We start from the raw sequence: 26,360 nt of genomic DNA, 5'->3' as shown, positions 1-26,360 counted from the left end.
GAAGACACCACAATGAACAGATCTATCAAATCAGAGGCCCAACCACCCAGACTGAATTTTCTACTAATGGGATTTGCAAAGTTATTAAATATCTCAGCCAAAATATTTTGTTCTCAAGATAAAATCCAAAATTCCTTGCAAGATATTCAAAACCCTTCATATTCTATCCTCAATCTACATTTGGGGCTTCATCTTAGTCACAAAGACCTTACTATTTTCCTTCAATAAGTAGTCATTTCAAGTTTCTGTGCTTTGGGGACCTTTAATATGATGGATGGTATCCCAATCCTCTCATTACAGAATGTTTTTCTTTACCTCTTTCTTTATAACCTCTCACATCTAATTGATCATCTATTTCAATTGAGTCTAACTTTAAAATTGCTCTCTCTTCTGTCTTCACTATTCTCACTGCTATTACTTTACGTCTGGAAATCATTTTCAGGTCAGGTATTACTTTGTTGAAAGGAACACAGACGCCTTTAGCCTACCACAAAGAAAAGGGGGTATTTTTGAAAGTATATGTGTGGAGTGCAGATTAATCTTAAAATGTTCTTAAGATCCAAAGCATCACTAGTATCAGTTTCCTCTTTCTCTTTCCGCATCTCTCATCCTTCCTTTCCCTCTGCCCTGTTTTCTTTCCCTTTTCTTCTTTTGCTACAAACCCCCTGCACCTTTTATCATGCACCATGGATTGCATAGGCCCTTCAGCAAAAGTTTTCAACTTCCCTGTTCTTTTCTCTTCCATTCCCATCTGGCTCCTGGCTGACAATTCTTGCTCTAGTCTTCAACGCATTCGATAGACAGTTTGTTTGAATTGGCTAATTGCCAGTTGCAGTAACCTAAATAATGCTCTCTAGAAAGATGTCTACTGCCTCATCCCTGAAGCATATGACTATGTTATATTACATGGCAAAAGGTACGTTTCCAATTTGATTAAATTCATGATTTTAAGATGGAATGATTGTCCTGGGTTATCTGAGGATGCCCAATATAATAATGAAGACCCTTATAAGGGAAAGAGAGAGGTAGAAGGGTCAGAGTCAGAGGAGATGTGATGATAAAGAACCTCAAGACCTGTAAGATAATAAATTTGTGTTGCTTTAAGTCACTATATTTGTAGCAATTTGTTAAAACATCAGTAAGATACTGATACACCAGTGTCCCTAATTTCCAAGCCACCTTATGGATCACTTGCAAGCCTATAGTTGACCACCCGTGGATCAGGGGTTAATCCTCTGGTCCTAGCAGTGAATGCCTGTATGCTATCTCTACAATAAACATTGATATGGTTTGGCTGTGTCCCCACCCAAATCTCATCTTGAATTGTAACTCCCACAATTCCCACCTGTCATGGGAGGAATCTGGTGGGACGTGATGGAATTATGGGGGTGGGTCTTTCCTGCACTGTTCTTGTGACAGTGAATGAGTCACATGAGATCTGATGGTTTTAAAAATGGGAATTTCCCTACACAAGCTCTCTTTTTGCCTGCTGCCATCCATGTAAGATGTGACATACTCCTTGCCTTCCGCCACGATTGTGAGGCTTCCCCAGCCATGTGGAACTGTAAGTCCAATTAAACCTTTTTTTCTTCTTGGTCTCAGGTATGTCCTTATCAGCAGCATGAAAACAGGCTAACACAGTAAATTGGTACCAGGAGTACGGCATTGCTGAAAAGATACCGGAAAATGCAGAAGCGACTTTGGAACTGGGTAACAGGCAGAGGTTAGAACAGTTTGGAGGATTCAGAAGAAGACAGGAAAATGTGGGAAAGTTTAGAACTTCCTAGAGACTTGCTGAATGACTTTGACAAAAATGCTGATAGTGATATGAACAATAAGGCCCGGGCTGAGGTGTTCTCAGATGGAGATGAGGAACTTGTTGGGAACTGGAGCAAAGGTGACTCTTGTTATGATTTAGCAAAGAGACTGGCAGCATTTTGCCCCTGCCCTAGAGATTTGTAGAACTTTGAACTTGAGAGAGATGATTTAGGGTATCTAGCGGAAGAAATTTCTAAGCAGCAAAGTGTTCAAGAGGTGACTTGGGTGCTGTTAAAGGCATTCAGTTTTATGAGGGAAGCAGAGCATAAAACTTTGGAAAATTTGCAGCCTGACAATGTGATAGAAAAGAAAATCCCATTTTTTGAGGAGAAATTCAAGCTGGCTGCAGAAATTTGCATAAGTAATGAGGAACCGAATGTTAATCCCCAAGACAGTGGGGAAAATGTCTCCAGGGTATGTCAGAGGTTTTCATAGCAGTCCCCCACCATCATAGGCCCAGAGGTTTAGGAGGAAAATGTGATTTCATGGGCTGGGCCCAGGGTCCTCCTGCTGTGTGCAGTCTAGGGACCTGGTGCCCTATGTCCCAGCTGCTCCAGCTGTGGCTGAAAGGGGCCAACACAGAGCTCAGGCTGTTGCTTCAGAGGGTACAAGCCCCAAGCCTTGGTGGCTTCCACATGGTGTTGAGCCTGGCAGTGCACAGAAGTCAAGAATTGAAGTTTGGTGACCTCCACCTAGATTTCAGAAAATGTACGGAAATGCCTGGATGCCCAGGCAGAAGTTTGGTGTAAGGGTGGGGCTCTCATGGAGAATCATTGCTAGGGCAATGCAGAAGAGAAATGTGGGGCCAGAGCCCCCACACAGAGTCCCTACTGGGGCACTGCCTAGTGGAGCTGTAAGAAGGGGGCCACCATCCTCAAGACCCCAGAATGGTAGACCCACCGACAGCTTGCATTGTGTGCCTGGAAAAGCCACAGACACTCAACACTAGCCCATGAAAGCAGCTGGGAGGGAGGCTGTACCCTGCAAAGCCACGGGGGTAGAGCTGTCAAGACCATGGGAACCCACCTCTTCCATCAGCATGACCCAGATGAGCAAGACATGGAGTCAAAAGAGATCATTTTGAAGCTTTAAGATTTGACTGCCCTGCTAGATTTTGGACTTGCATGGGGCCTGTAGTCCCTTTGTTTTGGCCAATTTCTCCCATTTGGAATGCCTGTATTTACCCAATGCTTGTACCCCCATTGTATCTAGGAAGTAACTAACTTGTTTTTGATTTTACAGGCTCATAGGCCGAAGGGACTTGACTTGTCTCAAATGAGACATTGGACTGTGGACTTCTGAGTTAATGCTGAAATGAGTGAAGACTTTGGGGGACTGTTGTGATGGCATGACTGGTTTTGAAATGTGAGGACATGAAATCTGGGAGGGGCTGGGGTGGAATGATATGGTTTGGTTGTGTCCCCATCCAACTCTCACCTTAAACTGTAACTCCCACAATTCCCACCTGTCATGGGAGGAACCCAGTGGGAGGTGATTAAATTATGGGGGCAGATCTTTCCTGCACTGTTCTCATGATAGTGAATGAGTCTTACAAGATCTGATGGTTTTAAAAACGGGAATTTCCCTGCACAAGCTCTCTTTTTGCCTGCTGCCATCCATGTAAGACATGACTTGCTTCTCCTTGCCTTCCGCCATGATTGTGAGGCTTCCCCAGCCATGTAGAAAGCCCAATTAAACCTCTTTATTTTATAAATTGCCCAGTCTCAGGTATGTCTTTATCAGCAGCATGAAAATGGACTAATACGAACATCATTTCTCTAACAAAACTTATATTGCCTACCATTTGCCAGCTTCTATACTGCTTCCCTCTATCCCTCACCTCTCCCATCAAATATATAGAACAATATATTATTTTGTACCCTCATAATACAGTACCACACTTATATACTTATAATACTTTGAATATTATTACTTATTATAAGCAATAATGAGTAATAAGTTGGAATACAAGTTAATAAGTTGGAATACTAATACAACTAATAATAATAATATTCCAAGTTAATTAGTTTGAATTCCAAGTTAATAAGTTGGATTAACTTGGAATACTATACTTATTAACTTGGAATATTCTCCTCCTCATTGAAGTCTTAGTCAACTTGGAAGATTCATTCATACTGCCTTTTCTCCTTAACTCACCATGAAGCAGGCATCATTTTCCACAATTGGCATTCATCTGTGCCAACTCTATATAAAATTATACTGACAACTAAAGCTGAATGGGTAAGTTTGTGGGGAAATTCATAGGTATAACAGAATATAGGTATAACAGAACATAGATATAACTAAACAAAGATATTGGCTAATTTTATTTTGTTTGTTAGGTGCAAGTTCCATTTTTATTAGACTGATTATTTTATTTAAGGACATAATTTCAAAGGAATATTAAAATTACTCTAGATCTAATTTCAAAATTTGTAAAAATTACAATAAATAGGAGAATTTTTTTTCCTGAGAAAAAATTAAAGTGCATTTTTTTTAACTTCAGAAGGTAAAGAAACAAAGTCCCAGAAGTTTGGTCTTATAAGCTACCCCAAAGGAAAATAAGGAGAAACACCTTATCTTTTTTGACATGTTTGACAAACTGAGAATAAACACATGGTAACATAATAAAAGGCAGATGCTGGGGGACTAGGTTGTCTCTTAATCATGTGAAATTAAGCTCATTGACTTACAGGAATGCTCAAGAGAGCAGCTGCACATAAATCACATTGACATGAGATGGAAGTACCCCCACTAGACTTTCTCATTCCTATTCAGTTAAATCTCACTTTCTTTACACAGTAGTATAATTTCTTTTACTTAAATGAATATCCATACATAACAACACAAAAATTAGAACTGAAACTGTGTCTTTGGTTATTTCACTACTCTTACCTTTCATAAATTATTTGGGCCTAGAGTCACAAGTTTAGGAAAACCTCTTGAGGCTTGCCTTCCTCTTGCTATCAAGAAGAACTGCATCTACATCATTTACACAAACAGGTGTCCCCTGTCAGGTTCTAGAATGAAGAGAAGATCAACTCCTTTTGGTAACCCTTTTACTCTCTAATAGCTGGATGCTTTAGGGAGCTTTTATATAGATGAAATTCCTCCTAAAATAATGTGCTTTTTGGTAATGCAGCCACTTACTCTTCTCCATATGGTCTAATAACTGTGAATACTTTTTTCCTATACTGAAGTCACTTGCTTATTTATCCTGTATTAGTAATCATGAGCTACAGCCTTTTCATAATGGCCATTATGGAACAATACCATTAAATTCAAAATTCTGCACAATGACATTAGTACTTCTTTAAAGCGGCACTAAACGTAGTAGAATTCCAATAGAAAAATACTCGAAGAATCATTTTCCTTACCCTTTAACAGATTTTGAACTGCATTTCAAGCCCATGAAAACACTCCCCATTTGTAAAGGTTCGTTGTCTTCATCTAAACCCTTATTATGTCCTAGATATTGCTTATTCCGGGTTATATCTTTTGCTTCAATAGTCTCACATTATACATTATACTGATTGCTCTTTAAGAAAAAAAATCATTTTTCTTAAATGCCTCCATTTAATTTTACCTTTATCTTTCTAATATCGTTTGGGTCCTGTAGCATCCTCACTGATGTAACTCTGATTATTAAAACCACTCAACCATTCATGCAGTCATTAATTCATTAAGACATTTCCTTGAACCCTGACTCTGAAACAGCATATTTGGCACTGTAGAGATTATAAGCATACATTAATCATGGTCCTTGCACTCACCATCTTATATTCTGAGGATGTTTTTGAGAGAAAAACATCATGGAACCCCTTCTCTTACCTAATTTCTACATCCAGACCCCTCTAGCTTCATTTTTCTTCAGTATCCCAAACTTTTCAGGCAAATTACAACTCACACTTTAGTCCCCGCAAAGTGCTATAGTCATACTTTGTCCATAACAGTCCTTCAACTATTTATACTATTTCCCTGCTCCCAAATCTTACTGCAGATTTTCTTATACACCATTTTAAAATGTATATATTTAAGAATAGCTATTATTAACAAAGACTATGCTAACCTCTTTGAATGGCCTTGTAAAGATAGAATATTTCAAATACTTCAACCATGCAGACAAAGTAATAATAATATTTTTATAGTTTGAAAAGTCCTACCAAGACACAGTGGGAATATGAAAATTATTTTTATTTGCAGATAAATATACTAGCAGAGAAGAAGGAAGGGAGGAAGAAAGGAAGGAAGGAAAGAACAAAAAGGGAAAGAAGGGAGGAAGGAATGAAGAAAGGGACCAACAACCAAGAATGTAAAGCTAAATTTCCTCAACTGGTTGAGATACAAAGATTCTCCAAGCAAGCGTTTGCTTTACATGTGGGGGATTTTTTTTCAGAATTCTAAAAATGACAGCAACTGAGATGTTTACTTACTGAATTGCTATAATACTTCACATGCTTGACAGGGATTGGTAATGTTGGTCATCTTAGCCTCTTTCATCAAGTGCTACTTATAAAAACTAAAAAAATAGGTATGAAATTGTCCCAGGATAAAATCTATTGTGTAACGAATGCTGAATATGTGCTTCCATAGATATTAAAAGTCTTCATTCTAAATGTAGGCACAACTTTAGGAAATTACCTGAGAGACCAGATATAGTCCTTAGTTGTCATACATATTGTACATATCTGAAGTGATATTTAAAACAAAAGGTTATAAAGTTGCATTTTAATATTTCAATCAAGAATGTTATAATGATATAATTGCCTTATTTTATACATATATATATATATATATATATATTTTTTTTTTTTTTGAGATGGAGTCTTGCTCTGTCGCCCAGACTGGAGTGCAGTGGCGCGATCTCGGCTCACTGCGAGCTCCACCTCCCGGGTTCACGTCATTCTCCTGCCTCAGCCTCCCAAGTAGCTGGGACCACAGGCACCCGCCACCACGCCCAGCTAATTTTTTTGTATTTTTTTAGTAGAGACGGGGTTTCACTGTGTTAGCCAGGATGGTCTCGATCTCCTGACCTCGTGATCCGCCCGCCTCGGCCTCCCAAAGTGCTGGGATTACAGGCGTGAGCCACCGCGCCCGGCCTGCCTTATTATATTTAATCTGTTCCTTAAATTAACAGCGATGGGACTGTAAGCCAATGTGATAATGCATTTCCAGCTTGTGTAATAAGACCTCCTATTGCTTTCAAATTAGTTCTGTTAATGAGAAAGCAATATCTACTTTTATGGAATGACCATATGTGTTAATCTAAAGTAAACACTCTACAAAATTAACATGCCATTAAAAATCAATATTTCTCTGTGTAATATAATATTGTATATGTTCCTAATTATTAAAATATCTAGTTCTGGTTTTCCAGTGGTCACAGTGAACTAAAAATAATATTCTAGTAAAAGACACATGAAAAGCATTGGGTTTTGAGTCATGTTTATTGACCTTTCAAAAAGATGAATAAAATAAAGAATCAAAAGAGAATTAAATGATAAGACAAAAGAAGAAAGATAAGAAGTCCTCTTGGTTAATACGTAAAATCAAACATCAAAAATTGATTTTTATCCCCTGGCCATGGTGCTGCTGGTTTTATAGGTTGGGCTGGGTATGAAGATTGAGCTATTAATCTTTTAAGGAAAAGATGCCAACTACACTCCTCTTCTACTTGATGTATGGAGATGAGTAATGACACTATTCAGTAAGCTACATATCTGCTTCCTTCAAACAAAGGTGCCGCAGGAACAGACATCAGCTGAAATAAGTCCAAGCTATGAAAGTATGTGGATAGAATAATATTATTCCTTCCCAAAGTGCACACTTAATATCCAAAAATCAAACAAACAAACAAGTCTCCATCCATCTAGATCTTAATATAGACACTAGGGGAAGGTATGTTAATTCGCATCATATAGAAAAGTAAACAAATCAGGCATGCTGCAAAATCCCAGTACCTGCCTTGTCATTTTTACATTATAATATAGAAAACACATTTGGTTTAGAAGGTATTATATACTTATGTGACAACTGCATTCATAAACTGAAGAGAGAAAGGTCTCAGAACTTCTGCTTAGCTTAGCACAGCATCTTATTACCATTCTTCTAAAATAATTATAAAATTAAAATAAAACTGAATTTGAGACAGATTCTTGAGTTTTCTCAGGTCTTTAGAGCAGATAATTTTTACAACAATGATGTTTTCTAGGATAGAAATTTACATTAAAATCACTTAATATAGATTTTTGAGACATTTTAATATTTGCATTTATATTAAATTTGCATTTTCCAACTGCCCCATGTTTCTAGCTCTGCTCTCATGCTTCTCAAACACACAAAGTAAGTCCCAGTTTGATAAAATTTCTTGCCCCCAAATTAGAGGTTATATAGAATGGACCTATCACCATTACTTTATGATTAAAAAGGAGTAACATTTCTATTTGAATAAATAAATCATAGATCTGACATACACAGAAAGAACTGAAAAAAAAACAGATTTTATATAATTAGTGGTAATAACCAGAAAAATAAAGTTTTAAAGAATTAATCAATATTTCTATTTTGGATGAACTATTGTCATTTTGTTATAATACGTACACAAATGAGTGTTTCTCTTATATATAGCTACTATCTCAAAAACCTATCTTAAGTGATTTTAATGTAAATTTCTATTCCAGAAAACATCAGTGTTGTAAAAATTATCAGCTTTCATCACTATTTACCCCCCTTTCTACCTACTCTAACTCTCTTGGTTATGCTCAATTGTACTTGAGCATAGTACAATTAAAGAAATCAAGATATATGTTATTTCCCATTAATCCATTCGAATTACATAAACCACGACATCATAATCCTGCCCTAGGGTTTTATCTCATTCAAAAGATCCACTGAGAAGAAGAGATGAAATAATGTGTAGACATAACAACAGTATTTTTTTCACGTTGCCTGTAACCACATCAATGGCAGATACAACAGCTGTATAATAACCAAATATGCTAGAACCAACAGTCTCAGTATTTTTTTTAACTTTCAACCATGCACCAAACCTTTGTCCATGCACAATGCCCTCCCCAGTTTCCCTCCAGACTTTATCCCCAGGAGGGGCTCACGAGAGCAGAGCTGCTCCCTACTTCCCCTGCATGTGGGCTTTTTCGTTATATCATCAAAGTGGGTTTGAAGCCTTTTAACCTCATGGTTAAGATGGTTGCTTCACAGCCCCATCTCAGCCCTTTCATTCCCTTTCCTTTCTGAACTCCAAAGACGCTTTTGTCCATGCAATTGCTTATATCACAACACTGCAACCTCTCGTACATTATCTCATCTTCTTTTTCCCACAGGCTCTCTGGAACTAACAGACAATACATTCTAATTCTAGCAACAAAACACAATACCCTTCATCTTCCTTCATACCTAAAAGCTATAACTTCAAAAGTTATGTGACTCCACATAGTGTGAGCATGGAAAGGCTTTACATTATTAGTGACTTACTAGACAAGATACAACTTCACATTGATAATGGTATTTATTCAATTGTCCCATACAATTGAACTATCAACAGTCCACTACAAACCAAGATGCCTGATAACATGTAAAGTTTTTCATAAATGCCAATATTAATCTATTTAGTAGTTCCTTTCATTACCATCCTACTTTACCTCTATATTTCCTATTAAAATATTAGTGCTTCCTCATGACATTTTCTTCAATAACACTAGTATTTTCTTTATATACTTCCAAGCAATTCATCAAATCAGCTGGAGTACAACCCTGAAAAGAATCTTCCCTAAGTATAGCTGACATCAAAATGGTAACAATAAAAGTTAACATCAAAGATACAATAATATTTCCATGCAAAAAATTAAATAACACTGTTTATATAAGAATACTTAAAATCCTACCACAAAATGAAATCTAAATACAAGGCTTTGCTATTGAATCCATGCCAATTCATAGTAATCGACAAAATAAGCCACATTCTTTTGAATCCACTCTCACTTTCCTAATTCCCTGAGTGTGTTCCACCTATTTACTCATAATATCTACAATATCTCCACAATATTGATAACTGATCATTCTCAACTATTCCACAAATGGCACATGTGTAAATGTAGCACTATCACTTTAAGCTATAAAAACAAGTAAAAAATAGAGGAATACTGCTTACCGGAGCCTCTTTTGGTCACAACCTTCAAACTCTGAGTAAAAGTAGCGTATAAGAGAATCAAGTGTGGAATCGGAGCTTTCATCTTCCAGCTCTTAAAGGCTGTTCCCTAAAGCAAAGATTAAAAAGAAGAAAAACAAACATGTTTTAAAAATAGATAGCAATATTATAAGAGTTTCATAACTTTGATCAAACATGATTGGCGCAATAAATTACACAAAAGGAAAGAATATAACCAGGATTTCTATTATATTTTCCCATATGTTGTGGTTCCTAAGTTAAATCAAAACCGGTAATACCAAATTATGCCTCCATAGCCCTCACCCCCAAAATGCTTTAAAATCTTATGTTCACTTGAGGTTTTGGATTTTTTATTTAAACGCCCTAGTTGTATTTAAATAAGTGGAAACAATCCCGTCAAAAGAATTATTTCACTAACAATTTATCTTAATAAAAATCATCCAAACTGACATTTTTAACATTCCATGCTGCAATAGAATGTGGTTTTATTCAGTGTCATTCTTTCCAATAGAGATTAAATCATAAACTGTATGCCTCAAAATATTTAATCATGATTTTATAATTTTCTTTCAAAAACCTCTAAAAGATACTTTAAGATAATTTTAAGACTTTTGTTTTTATTAAAAGAATGTATACTCTGGCCAGGCACAGTGGCTCATGACTGTAATCTCAGCACTTTGGGAGGCTGAAGCGGGTAGATCCCTTGAGCCCAGGAGTTTGAGACCAGCCTGGGCAACATGGCAAAACCCCCATCACTACAAAAAAAAAAAATAGCTGGGTGTGGTGGAGTGCACCTGTAGGCCCAGCTACTTGGGAGGCTGATGTAGGAGGATGGCTTGAGCCTGGGAGGTCAAGGCTGCAGTGAGCTGAGATTGTGTCACTGTACTACAGCCTAAGCAACAAAGGAAGAAGAAGAAAGAAGAAAGAAGAAGAAGAAACAACACTCAACGAAACTACCAAAAAATCATTTCTTTCTATTATAAGGCTTGCAGAGGAATATAAGAAGTGACACTAACCTAGTGTGTTTGGATTTCTAAAGGAGAAATATTTCATTTGAAATTAAATAAACGAACATTGTCTTCCTCAGAAAATCATCCTTCTGTGTCTCAGCTTTATTGAGGTATAATTCACAAAGTTGGATATGTTTAAAATGTACAATGTGTTTTGATATGCATATATATTGTGAAATGATTACCACTATAAAGTTAGCTAACACATACTTCAACTGATACATTTGCTATATTTTTGTGTGTGGTAAGACTTAAGATCTACTCTCAAAAAATTTTAAGTATACAATGTAGCATCATTAATTATAGTCAACATGCTGTACATTAGATCCCCAAAATGTACTCATTGTATATCTGCAAGTTTGTACCCTCTGACCAACATCTCCCCATTTTTCCCCATCCTGTCCCAGCTCTTGGCAACCACCATTCTACTCTCTGCTTCTTTTCTTTTTGTATAAGACTGAGATAGTAGAGCTGAAAGACCGACTTTCAAAAAGTGGCAAATCAGAACACAGTTCAAATATATTGTAAACTTATGACAGGACAAGTTTCTTTGCAAGACACTTGAGGACTGATCAATCCAGCTCTCAATCACTATAACTTTATTAAAGATGAGAATGCCAAAACTATCACATTTTGGGTTCTCCCAGAGCCTCATTCAGATACTTCTGAATGGTTTCAATTGATTAATTTACTCATATTAATAATTCTGTTAAAACACATTTTAATTCACAAAACAAAAGCAAAATCCATTCACCTGTGGCAAGGTGTCACCATCACCATTTTATTCAGAAAATCAGTGGATTTGTAATAGCATGGAAAATAATCTATTTTAATGGCGGCACCTTTAAGGGATGACAATCTGTTTAAGTTTTCTATCCAAAGACCTTAAGTTTACATAAAGACATAAATGAAACCTAATCCAAAGAGCTGATTCATCAGACACATCTGATGAACTGCCACATTAAAGTACAAATCTGAGTCATGCATTCCTAAAACCCGAATCCCATTTCCCAGCCACCACACTAACTGTAGCTGCAGGAAATCTTCAAGTTGACACCTTCAGCCTTCAGGTTAGCTGTGAGAATCAGTTCTTCTCTGTGTAAGTTTAATCAGCACTGCCCAAGAAACTCCAGGACCCAACTATACACCGCAAGACCTTTCAGCTCAACTATCTTATTACTTTACTCCTGTTCAAAATACTATTTCCTTACTCATTTCATTTCTATAAAGCATATAGGCTAGTTTGCAATTCTATTTCTTAAAATTAATATGTATGGAAAGCATCAATTTGGTAATATCAAGATCCTTAATTGAATCTCTTGAAACTTTGTGTATTAGGGAACACAAAAAGAAATCCATAGAATTTCACAGACTTAACATCTTGGTCAATCTATAATAATCTTTACAAACTTCTTTGAGGAAGTTTATTGTGTCTTAAATTGTAAAACAGATTAAATATATCTAGCCATAGACATCCAAGCTTTGCTATCCTTGTTGCGTAATCAAAATTTGCACCCAGAAATAGCAATACAAACTGTACATAATCATTTAGTGAGGTTCTCACATATTTTCTTATTGCTTATACTATTGGTGAACTAATTTCAAGAGGCCTCAATTTCTGGATAAATGGACCTGAAACCAGTTGCCTGTTTCCTGTCAATACCATTCACCATTTGGCTTCACATAAACCACTACTAAACCTTATGCAGAATGGGCATATCACAATGGTTAGGAGCAGAAAGTCTATATATCCCAGCTTTGCCACCTATCAACTGTGATTTGGAACAAATAACCTCTCTGTGACTAGTTTCTTCATTTGCAAAGTAGTACATATAGCATAGTGCTTAGAACAGCACTGGCACATTGAAAGAACAACAAATCAAAGCTTCTGGGATTTTTGTTTGTTTATTTGTTTTTGAGACAGAGTCTCTCTCTGTCGTTGAGGCTGGAGTGCAGTGGCACGATCTTGGCTCACTGCAACCGCTGCCTCCTGGGTTCAAATGACTCTCCTCTTTCAGCCTCCCAAGTAGCTGGGATTACAGGCGCCCGCCACCACACTCGGCTAATTTTTGTATTTTTAGTAGAGATGGGGTTTCACTATGTTGGGCAGGCTGGTCTCGAACTCCTGACCTCAGGTGATCTGCCTGCCTTGGCCTCCCAAAGTGCTGGGATTACAGGCAAAGCTTCTGTTTTTATTGTTGTTATTGCAGTTAATTGTTATTACTTTTATTATTATTGTAAGTACTACCAATTAATTCATACTACTAATATTCACATCCTTTCCCTATCAAGTTTTCTGTGTATCCCAGTTTTCTACTTGACTGGAAGGCCTTGAAGGGTAAATGTGAGTTTTATGCAACTTTTAATTTCCAATGCTCAGTGAATACTAGCTGGAAAAAAAAATAAACGAATGAAAGACTGGATATGGTTGCTATTATATGCAGTTCAATTTTGATATTTAAACCCATCATTTGATAAACCCTTATTGAGCATACACTAGTTACAAGATGTTTTGCTGTGATGTAGTGGGGACACAAAGACAATGCAATGGAGTCTAATCAAAAAGGCTCACAAACCAATAAAGGAAACAAATGCTTACCTATTTAATTAGACTGGCCCTGTTAAAACTTTCATGTAGTTTATTAAAATATTAGCCAGGAGCTTAGTAGAGAGATGGAAGATAACACAACACTGAAACTGTAGCTGAAGTTAAGAACATGTATTAGGAAAAACAAGAAGGAAGTACAGATAAAGAAGAGAAGAAGGCTCACATTATCCACCCTGGGGCTTACAAATATTTATAGGACAGGCAAAATGAATCAAGAGGGAGAAAAAGTGAGAAAAGCAAGCCACAGAGGGAGTGTGAATCAGAAAATACTGGGTAAAATAAGCAAGCAAGGATATTTAAGGATACAATCAGGAGAGTTTGTGTATTGTGAGAATAAAAAAAGACATCTGGGCCAGGGTTGGTGGCTCACACCTGTAATCCTAACATTTTGGGAGGTCAAGGCAGAAGGATCACTTGAGCCCAGGAGTTCGAGACCAGTCTGTGCACCACAGTAAGACCACCATCTCTACAAAAAAATTTAAAAATTAGCCAGGTGTGGTAGCACATGCTGTAGTCCCAGGTACTGGGGAGGCTGAGGCGGGTGGATCACTTAAGCCCCAGAGGTTGAGGCTGGAGTGAGCAGTGATTATTTCACTACACTCTAGCCTGGGCAACAGAGTGAGATCCTATCTCGAAATAAAAAAGACAACTGGTATCAGAGTTAAGATGCTAATGACCAGTCTTTTCATTACACAAATAGGAGTATAAGTGGGCATAATCAAAAGAGTCCAAGGTGGAAACTAAGTTTCATCTGCTTGTTTTTGAATGTTTTTCAAAAACAACATTCAAAACAAGCAACAATGTGTTTTGAATGTGGATGTGGAATCCACAATTCAGGGTAGAGAAGTTGAGGATTAACTGGGGAATTCTGGATGACATATGTAAACTGAGGCAAAAGAGAGTCAGAGGAAAGAAGTGAATCTAGAAGGAAGAGATATTAGTATGGGGAAGTTGAGACTCCTCCTTTTATAGGTAGAAAATAAAGTACAAATGGGTGAATATAAAGGTAAATTTGGAAGTGAAAGGGAGGGAAGCTGCACTCATTTGTTTTATTCTTAACTATAAAGCAGGGAGAATATGCTTTAGAATCAGAAAAATCTGGATTATTGGCCTTACTGTATGTTAAGGTAAGCAAGTTACTTCATCTTTATAAGCCCCAGTTTTCTCATCTACAAAGCATGGACATAAGTATCTGCCATATTTATTTCAGTTTTTACCTACTTTTCCTCAACATGTTGAGGTAGCAAATACCTACTTCAAAGTTTCATAAGCCTTAAATAAAATACTTGTCTTTATGGTGACTATTAGTGTTTAACAATGACATTTAATTATAGACATTTTCTAATGCTAGCTCTTTTCTTATGCCTTCTTTCCACTCCTGGCTTGTATGTAGTAATTACCTATGCTAAAAAAATGATTCACTATATTTTACTTAATATTTAAAGTTTTGCCATTACTATATTCAAGATTAAGGCAACCATTTTTCACTCGAATCAAAAATTGAAGTATCCATTTGTGCCTGACACAGATAAAGTATTTTTCCAAGAGTTCAATTTACACAAAGCAATGCATGTTATGAGATAGATTTCCTGTGGAGAGGATAAACAGAAGCTCTTAGACACTCTGCAACCATAAGTTACTAAAAGGCACAATAGTTACAATTAGTCACAGGGAAACTTGTGTCTAAATCATAAGCTTTGGCTACTACCTTGAGGAAATTAAACACAAATTATAAAGTTATGTATACATTTGTTTTTTTAATTATGGAGTGCCTATCATGATGCAGACGCTGTTCTAAATACTGAGGTACAAAATGATTAGGAAATGGTCACTGTGGCAAGGATTACATGGAACAGAGACATGGAAATCAACAATTTTAGCAAAGGGATACATGTTATGAGAGACGACGTCTCAAGAATCCATGGAAAGTGCTCAGTGCAGCCTGGATAGGTCATGAAAACATTCACAGAAGAGGGTGGCATTGGGCTGACTTTGGAAGCAGAAGAGGGAGTTCATTAATGACTAAGGTAGAAAGGGTTAAATAAATGGTGGGCAAGAGATTACAGGTAGAGTAGGACAGAAAGAGTGCATGGTCCATTTGGAAAACCACTGATGAAAATAAAGCTAAATACTTGACAATCTATTCAATATGAGTTGGGGAGTAGGGAGGGGGATACATTTAGATCATCGAAAACAAGTTTTAGGTCACCAAGATAATTTTTTTCTAAATTGGCCCTGACAAAACTCTGTGGGAATTTTGTTTGTTTGTTTTCTTTTTAACACAATTCTAAACAGAAGACCATTTATTCCTATAGCACTTCTCTGACAAGGGAATGTTGACCTTCCAAATCTTACAACCAAGCTTCTAAACTGATCTCCAAAAGCTAATTCACAATATGACTAAAAAACCAAAGTTATCAATAAAAATCTGAAGTCATACGCTTCTTGGCAGATTACCCTACAAGGTGATGAAGAATACTATACGCAGCAGTCAAATAATCTTATCCAAAATGCATCTGTGCCTTATTTAAATATTGCCCCGAGAATTAAACACTGTGGAGTTCGCTGTGGAGCAATCTAACATAAAATGCTGTGGAATGTCTTGCAAACCTATAGACTACTGGAGCAGTAAGCGCGGTTACTATGGGATAATTGGCACACCTACTGGGTGGCACCAGCTGAAGCTGAAAAGTTGTACAGGAATCTGGTAAGGAAAGAGTTGGTTTGACTCTCAAGATGTCCTGACTATATGCTTCAGGAGGTTAAAAACCAATAGTGCTTAAAGAACAGACTGTCAAAACCGGTTTTGTATTACAAAGAGTTGATGAAACTTCCCTCTAATCTATTAAGAAAAAAAAGAGCAATGATATAAACAAAATTAGAACAGAAGAAGTTATAAAATATACAATGACATAAAATATTTAGAACACTGAATTTTACTAAATTTGTAAATTTTACAGAATGGATGATTGGGGATAAACATAACTAAAATTCATTAAACAGAAGAAAATTACGAGTAAACCCAAAACCATTTAGAATCTCAAAATGCTATTAAAGTATAAACTTCAAAAATGTTAATTGAAGAAAACAATACAGATGAGCACTTCCAAACTTTCAAGAAACAGAGTTTGGTCCAAGGAATAGAAAATCATGGTTATGGCTATAAAAATATAGAAAACCTTTTTCTTTTTAAACTGACGAAGTGCTTTAAACTAATATAAAGAATGAGGGCAAGGAGAGTTAATGTTACTATTTTCATTTAGCTTTGATCTGGAATCCCTAGGCAGTGACTGTAAATATTAGAAAAAGAGAAATGCAAAATTTTTATTAGTAGTAGGGCATGGTGACAAAAAGTTAGAAAACTTTATTCCATTATAAATTCATGCAAATAATATGCTCCAGGATTAAAATATTGACTACTTTATCAATTTTGGCACAAAATGTCAAATTTTTCCAAAATGGGAATATGCACTTCTAGTCAAAATTCAAATGGAATATTTATTGTGTTTTTTAGAACATAAAAATATAAATTTTATAAGGAAAGTTAAAAGTCAAATATAAATTAGCAAACATATTTCCAACATACACATCAATAGGCTAGTGCCCATATAATATAAAGAATGCTTACAAATCAATTGGGAAAATTAGCAAAGGGAATGAATATAGAAAATGAACAAATCAAGTGAATAGGTAATACCTAGAAGACATACAGTCACTAAATATTACAATCATAAAACTGATAGTAAATAAAAGCATATACTAAAATAATATGTCAAATAAAAATAAAATTTTCTCACACAAAAATGCCATGATTGTAATTTTGTATATTCATACATATATAATTATAGAGAAAGGAAAAGAGTAATAAAAGTTATTTAAGTGATAATTTATTATGTCGATATGGATATAGTAAAACAAGTATGCTGATAATCTGATGATGGCAGTGAATATTAGTACAGTTTTACTGGAAAGCAATTTCTCAATATATAGCCTTTAAAATACTTAACCACTGGGAATCAATCATCCTGCTTCTAAAAATCCATCTGTAAGTGGTAAAAATTCTGAGATGGGCCCCAAGACTTCCACTCCCTTGTGTCCACACCCTGTAGAATTGTCTTCTTTTAAGTTTGGGTGGGGCCTATAAATATGATAGATATCATGCCCATGATTAGGTTATATTATATAACAAAGATAGAAGGATTTTGTAGGTGTGATTAAGGCCACTAATCAGGTGCCTTTAAGTTAATCAAAAGGGAAATTATCCTAGTTGGGCCCAGCCTAATCAGGTGGTCTTTTAAAAAAGGTTCTAGAGGTTAGAGATAGAAAAGGTTAGAGAAAAGAAGTAGCAGAGATTATTTCCTTTTGGCTTTCAACAAGAAAGTGCCATGTCATGGAGACAGCCATGTGACAGGGAATGGCCATCAACCTCTAGGAGCTGAGGGACTCAGTTCTAAAACCACAAAAAAAAAATAAAATAAAAATAAATTTAAAAAAAACCCTGAAGTTTGCAAAAAACCATAAGAGCTTGGAAGAGGACTTCAAGTCTCAGGTAAGACCTAAGACCCAGATGACATCTTGATTTCACACTTGTGAGACCCTGAACTGAGTCAGCTAACCTGTGCCCAGATTCCTGACCCACAGAAACTACATGATAATATATTTGCATAGTTTCAAGCTGCTAAGTTTTTGGTAATTTGTTATGTAAAAATAGGTAAATAATATACCATCTTAAATATTCATCAATCCAGACAGATTTATGTAAAGAGATAATTATTATATTTTCTATTGACTAATATAGAGGACTAGTAACAATTGTAGAGAATATCTGTAAGATGGAATATTATTTAGCTTTCACAAATACTTCTGAAATTAATAATTTGGAAAAATAGTCAAAATAACGTGGAAAGGAGATGAAAGCATAATATAATGCTGTATAGAGAAAATTATCCATAGTATGAATAATATTATTACTATTAATAATAGAAAAATGACTTAAAAACTACAGCACAGCAGATCACATGAGCTGGCTATCATAAGTAATTATACTGATTTTGGCTCTCCTCCACATTGCTATGTTTCCCTAATTTGAAAAAAAAAAAGAACATGCACAGTTTTTTACAAAAATATGTATGTATTTATGCCTCTTTAAAATTTCATTAGAAAAGGTTTTAAAGGATCAAATTATATTACTTTTTTCCAGAATCTGAATGATTTATTCTAATTCTAATTCTACAAGTAAAAGCCATACGTTTCTAAATCCAAGAGTCATCCTGATAAATCACATCTTGCAAAATATTTTCTCAGTGCAACAACTTCCAGTTTTCAACCATATGATCCACTTTAATGGATCACTAATAAAAAACACCAGGTTAGCAATCTGAATCTAATTAAAATAGATTCTGGTCAGACACACACACACACACACACACACACACACACACGCACACACACACACACTGTGATTGAAATAATGAAATGTATACTGTGGAAGAGATATGCCTGTAAATGTATCCACCTAATACTACTTTAAGGAAACATTTGAGAATCTGAAATGAGCAAGAGAGATTATTAGCTATCCTTTCCATGGAAAGGTGGAGCCTCTGGGAATTATCTGATCTTATATGTGTAACTTTGCTTTTGAAGAAGCTATTTTATATCTCTGTAAAGATACAGTGAACATCTAGAAAGCTAATAGCAATGCAAATAATTCTTATCCATAGAAATGCTTATTAATTGTGTCTGGTAGAATGCAATTGATTATTGCTCTATGGATAGACATGCTGTGTTCAATTGAGTTCAATATTCCTTTATTGTATATAAATTTGTGGTTCTTTGACAACTCCATCAAGTCAGGTGTAACATCTTGTCTAGTTCCCTCATTAATTAGTGATGTAAATAAAACTTTGACAAAAGTTCATTTTATATCTTTATGAAAGTCAAGTTTTAATTTCTTTTTTTAATTTACTTAATACTACATTCATTTATTAAAATCAAGTTAGTCAACAAATGCTTTAAGATAAAGTATTTTTTACAGTTTAAGCAAGATAAGTATTTAAGATGAGCAATACGCTAATTAGCTTGATTCAATCTTTCCACATTCTATATATATATATATATACACACACACACACACACATAATAGTATCACTCTGTACCTGATAAATATATACAAGTATAATTGTCAATGTTCAATAAAATGTTAAAAAGGAAATTAAACAAAAGAAATCATGATAAACTAATTCGGGTTAGATTTCGTATTCTAGTCAGAGCTTAGTATCATGGGATTTTAATCAGAAACCATGTGAACAACAATATAAAGACACTGTCAAGGCTGCTAAACAAGAGATCAGTGGAACTGCAAAGGTGCATAGAAAAAGTCCATTTCCATAACATTATCATCAACAGGAGCAACTAAATGTATTTTGAGACACTAGGTCTTTCTCTCAGATTTGTCAAAGCAGAGAAACTACCCATCTTAGGGGAATAGTGGCTAGGAAAAGGCTTCAATCAAGGTCATTAAAAACAATGGAATCATCCCTTGCAAAATCTAGAGTTGCCTAATGTAACCAATATAGTTTAGAAAATCCCTGGCACTAGCCGATGCTTGTCTGTGAAGACAGACCTGAAGAAATATACAATGAAAGTGGTTAAGTGCACACACTCAGGAGTAAAAGTCCTTGTATATGAAACCCAGCTCGACTTCTTAATAGCTATGCAAACTTGGACAAATTACTAATACTTAACATTCCAATATCTAATATCTCATTTTCTTCATCTGTAAAATGGCCAGATGAATAGTCTGTATCTCAAAGGATTACTGCAAACATTGAATACAATAATGTATGATTACCCTTAAACATTGGTGTCTAGTTAGATCCGTATTACCTTTTATTTTTATAAGCCACAGAATATTAAGAGGGCTATGCTGATAACTGTAGTCTTAACTGAATTAATTTGTATAATAATTCCAAACTTAAATTACTGGGAATTACTGGGGAAATTGATATGTTTCATACACTGCCAGAAAATTCTGTGAAATTCAGTAGAGCTCACACTTATTTGGTGACAAGAAAAAATACTGTAAATGGATGAACCTGACTAGCTAAAATGGAAAGTGCACTGTGCTGAAGAATAGAGAGCATAAATAAAAACACTACACAGTTTCCATCTGCCACTTTTCTAATTCACCTTTCTTACGCCTTTCGTATTCATCATGCCCTCCACTGTAATTCAGCTCCAAAAGCCCATACCAAAGAAACTTTTTGGGTTCTAAAGTCAGCAGATTGGATGAGGCAAGTGACAGAGCCAGGGAGGAAAAGCAAATATATTCCATCATCGCTCTTGCAGGCTGCAAACATGATCCTAGCTGAGTGAATTTGCCCTCCTTTGTGAGTTCTCCCTGCCAATATATTTAACGAATAGTTGGATAAACCTGACTCTTACCACATATCTGTGTGTTTACAATTCAGTACATTGAGGAATTTATTATTTATTGCAATTCTCAAGAAAAAGGTGGCTTTATGCCAATTAGAGCTGTAATATATGATGTTTGTTACACGTGGCAAATTTTTTAGTTTTATTTTTCCAGTTAAACTCTATATATCCATAACCATAACAACTTATGAGTAGGGTAAGATAATGGGAGAAAAGCTAAGGCAGTGATTTTCAGCCTTGGCTGAATTTTGGGATCACTTGGGGAGATTTCAAAGAGACTGATGACCCACGTGATGCCAAAACTGCTGGTCCATGCACCACACTTTTGAAAAGCAAAGGTCCAAGCAATAATACTGTTTCTTAAAATTGCCTATGGCAGGGTTTCTCAAACATGGTACTATTAATCTGGTGAGATAGATTATTCATTGTTGGGGAGGTGGGCTGTCCTGTGCATTGTAGGATGTTTAGCAGCATCCATGGCCTGTATTCACTAGATACCAGTAGCACCTTCACCTAGTTGTCACAAGCAAAAATATCTCCTAATATTCCAAATAATCTGGGGCATGGCTGGTACCCTCAGATCACAAGTTTAATCACTATTCACAATAATTAGCTTTACCAAACAATAAAAATTCCATTCTGAGGCCATGGAGCACAGAAAAACTAGTTACCTTTTATAAAAGAGCTCCATAGTCACCCCAGCGTTACTCAGTGAGAACATGACCACTGAAGCTTCAAGGAAAAGAAATATAAGTATTTGTCCTATGTGCCAATGTGTCAATAGAATCCTCTTATAGAGGAAAAAGCAATAATAGAATGTATTTGTTTCAAAATAACTGTTAAAATTAAAAGATAGTGACTGCATTTGTGCTAGACAGAATAATGGCTTGCAAAGATATCCACACCCTAATCTCCAGAACTTATGAACATGTTACCTTACATGTCAAAAGGAACTCTGTAGATGTGATTCAGTGAAGAATTTTGAGATAAGGAGATTATTCCAGATTACAAGGTGGGCTCATTGTAATCACAAGGGTCCTTATAAGAGAGTAGCAGGAGTGTCAAAGTTAGAGAGAAGGCCATATGATGATGGAAGTGGATATTAGAGTGATGAAGCCATGAGCCAAGGAATTCCATCAAAGACTAGGAACTAGAAGATGCAAGCAACAGATTCTCCCCCGAAGCCCCAGAAGACCTAGCCCTGCCAATGCCTTGATTTTAGCTCCATAAATTTCATTTTATACTTTCGACCTACAGAACTGTAAAAGAATAAATCTATGTTGTTTTGAGCCACTAAGTTTGTGATACTTTGTTACAGCAGCAATAGGAAGCTAGTAAAATATTTGAAAAGCCAGAAAGCTAACAGGAATATTTTTGTTTATCATTAGCATTTACAGATAATTGTGATATTATCTACAAGTTCATATCTAATTTTTCACATTCAGTTTTCAATGCCTATAAGTAATAAGCATTATTAATAATAACTGTCAACATTTGTTGAGCACTTTCTATGTGCCAGGCATGTATCTGAGCACTTTATATGTACTATCTTATTAATCCTTAGAAATTATTAATCAGGTAGATGCTATTGTTGTCTATTTAGAGTATCTTTCCCAAGGTCATGCAGCTAGAAAATTAGGTTCTATGTTTTCTACTGACAATAATTTAAATAGTCAATAATAAATAAAACAGTTCGGAAACCTCTGATGCAAATATATACACAAAGGACATAAATGATCTATATCCAATGTTCAACCTGCAGACTATGCTACTATTTCTCTGGAAACTGTGGGCTTGCAAAGTCTCTGCATGGACTGAAATTCTAAGTGATATTTATGTGACTTTCAACTAGGTATTGGCTATAGTCACTCAGCTCAAAGATTTTCACTATCTGAGGTTCCTGCTTTATTGCAGGAGCTGCACTGTCTCCTCAAAGAGAATATAAATTGCTTTATGTCTGTTTGATCTTGTTGCTTCTTAACTTCCCAGTACTTAGCATATGGTTTTCCCTGCTTGGAGTTCTTCTAAGAATTGACTTCTAAGATTGACTGTTCTTCCCACCACATCTAGAAATACTACACATTAGTTCTTACCACCTCCACAAGTTCAGAAGATCAGAGGTAAATTAGCATTCTACTTTCCAGAATCTACTTAGCTATTATGCATATCATCTTGCTCTTTTAGGTTATAATGGGGACATAAACTCATTGACCAATATATTCCATGCACTGTCCTAGATATTAGGGTATTAGAGACATAAGAAGAAACAGGACAGACCCATATCCTATCTTCATCAAGCTTCCATTCTTGCCAGGGAAAACATGAGTGAACAAATAAAAAATATATGTCAGTTAATATACATTATGAGGGTAGAGAGTGATGGAGTATAGAAGTTACTATTTTAATTTCTCCAAGAAGTTGTCTGTAACTTAGGACTTAAATCATGAGGAGAAGACAGTCAAAGGTGGATACAGGAGAAAAATTCCAGAAAGATATAAAAGCATATGCAAAGGTCATAAGAACAGGACAAGCTTGGCATAGTTGTACAACATAAATAAGGCCAATGTGGTTGGAGCAGATTGAACAAGGGTGAGAGTGGAACTAAGTGAGACATAAAGAATAGGCTGAGGCCAATTCATGTAAAGGCTTATTAACAGAGTAAGTATTTTGTATTTTATTGTATTTGTAGTAAAAAGCCATTTGTAGTTTAAGGTAGGGGACTGTTGCAGGCTGAATTGTCCTCTAAAAAGATATCTTGAAATTCTAACTCTGAGTACCTATATATGTGACCTTGGAAAGAGTGGCTCTGCAGATAAAATCAAGTTAAGATGGGGTCATAACAGATTAGGGTGTACCCTAAATCCAATTACTGTATCCTTATAAGAACAGACACAAACTAACACTCATCAGGAGGAAGGCCAAATGACAATGGAGGTAGAGATTGAAGTGATGTAGCTACAAGCCAAGGAAAGCCAAAGATTGCTGGTAACCACTAGAAACCAGGAAAAGGCAAGAAAGAATCAACCCCTAGAGACTTCTGCGAGAGCATGGCCTTGCTAACACCTTGATATTTGACTTCCAGCCTCTAAAACTGTGAAAGAATAAATTTCTGCTTTTTTAAGCTACGCCGTTTGTGGTAATTTGTTATGGCAGCCCTAGGAGACAAATACAGGTACTAGTAAGATAATATACATTTTTAACAAGTTCACTTGTACTATAATGGAACAAAAGAAAGGAAGAAAAGATATTAATAAGGTAGAAGGCTAATGCAGTAGTTCAGACAAGAATTTATATCATCTTAGACTACAATTTTAACAAAGGTAATGATGGAAGGTCATCAGACTTGGTGAATAATTTGTAGATAACAATAATATGAGTTACTAATACATTGGGTATGGGTAGTGAGTAAAAGAGAAATCAAAGATCACTTCCAGGTTTGGTCAGAGAATAAAGGGGTATTGTGCTACCATTTACTGAGATGAGGAAGGCTAGGGGCATAGAAAGTTTGGGAAGTCAGGAAGTCGTTTTGTTTTGGATAAAGTTTGAGATGCTTTTATCATACCATATATGACCCTTGCCTCTTGTTATTCATTACCTTGTGTAACCCCCCCACCTTTGAGTGAGAAATGGACCTAGTGACTTGGTAATAAGGCAAGAGTGATGGTATGTCATTTCTGAGATTAAGTTATAAAACACTGGCCCACCTTTTGCTGACATTTTCTCGTTTACTCACTTTGATGAAGCCAGCTGCCATTTTGAGAGCTGCCCTATGGAAAAGACCATGTGGCAAGAAAATGCAGGTGGCTCAACTTTCAAGGAACTGAATTTTGTAAACCATTATTGAGTGAACCTGAAAGTGGGTCCTGCCCCAATCAGACCCTGAGAAGACTGCTGCCCCATCCAATACATTGACTGCAGCCTTGTTAGAGATCCTGAGCCAGAGGACCTGGATAATCCATGCCCAGATTCCTGACCCACAGAAAGTATGATATAATAGATGTTATTAAGGCACTAAGGTTTGGATAACTTTTTATGCAGCAATAGATAACTAATACAGATGGAAACGATATAAGATAAATATAATCTGCAGGTACATATTTAGGAGTCATCAACAGGCAGATTTTATTTAAAGCCAAAAAACTCAATTCAGTCATCTAAAGAGGGAAAAATATAAGGGAGGGCTCAGGATTGAGGTCCTGAACTACAACATAATGAGAACAAATCGAAAAAAAGAATCAGTAAAGTAAATCAGAAAGTAATGAGGTAGGCGTAAAACCAGAAAAAGTTTTGAAATGAAAGTTGTGGTCAACTGGGTCAAATTATATAAAGGATCAGCTAAGGTGAGAACTGAGAATTGACCACTGGATTCGGTAAACAACGTTCATTAGTAACTTTAACATGGACATTTTGCGAGGAACAGAAACCTCATTGTTTTGACTAAGGAGATAATGGAATGTGAGAGAGCAAAGATACCAAATACAGGTAACTTTTAGACAGATATTTCTGTGAAGTCAATAGGGCCATAGCATGAGGGGACATTTTACTTAACATGTGAAAAAAAGCTATATTTGTATACTCATGGGGATGACTTTATATTGAGAGATAAATTGGTGATATAGGGGAGGAGACAGTTGAAGGAGCAGTCTTCGAGAGATCATTGGAAAACATAACTTTTGGAGTTGGCTTCAGATCGTAGCAGAGTTCATCGACTCTAAATAGAGGTAAAGGTAAAGGTAGAGTGGTAAATTTAGGGATAGAAATATGAGCTTGTTCTATTTCAATGCATCATTTGTAAAATAATAATAAATGGGAGGAAAGGTAAGTTGACTGTTTCACAGCTGAGTGTGCAGGGTGTGCAAAGAGAGTAAGAAGTTTAAAGATAGAGGATAATTAACAAAATAATATCTCAAAGAGTGGTAAAGTGAATGTCAAAGAGAAGTAAAAGGATTGTGTGATTCCAGGCATGGTGGCTGACTCTTGTAATCCAAGTGTTTTGGTAGGCCAAAGTGGGAGAATCACTTAAGGCCAGGATTTCAAGACGAGCCTCGGCAAGAAAGTGAGACCCTGTCTCTTCAAAAAGCAAACAAGAAATTAGCTGGGCATGCTGGTGCACATCTGTAGTCCCAACTACTAGGAAGGTTGAAGCGGGTGGATATCTTGAGCCCAGGAGTTCGAGGCTGCAGTGTGCTATGATCACACCACTGCACTCCAGCCTGAGCGACAGAATGAGACCTTGTTTCTTCAAAGTGAGAGAGAGAGAGAGAGAGAGAGATATTATAAGATAAAAGGATTATTTGACACCATT

The 26,360-nt window shown here is 36.0% G+C and overlaps 1 protein-coding gene across 1 annotated transcript in view; it reads right to left on the bottom strand.

The window, feature by feature from the left end:
* Positions 1–26,360, bottom strand: part of IL1RAPL1 (interleukin 1 receptor accessory protein like 1) — a 1,375,176-nt gene that overhangs the window by 1,155,592 nt on the left and 193,224 nt on the right. Inside the window, exon 2 of the mRNA XM_019019800.3 lies at positions 9,986–10,091. Coding sequence (XP_018875345.1) covers positions 9,986–10,067 — 82 coding nt within the window. The 5' untranslated portion in view covers positions 10,068–10,091. The remainder of the gene's footprint in view (positions 1–9,985; positions 10,092–26,360) is intronic.

The sequence above is a fragment of the Gorilla gorilla genome, chromosome X (assembly GCF_029281585.2).
Source record: "Gorilla gorilla gorilla isolate KB3781 chromosome X, NHGRI_mGorGor1-v2.1_pri, whole genome shotgun sequence".
Lineage (NCBI taxonomy): Eukaryota > Metazoa > Chordata > Mammalia > Primates > Hominidae > Gorilla > Gorilla gorilla.
The sequence above is the reverse complement of the archived record's forward strand: the minus strand, read 5'-3'. Positions and strand labels throughout refer to the sequence as shown.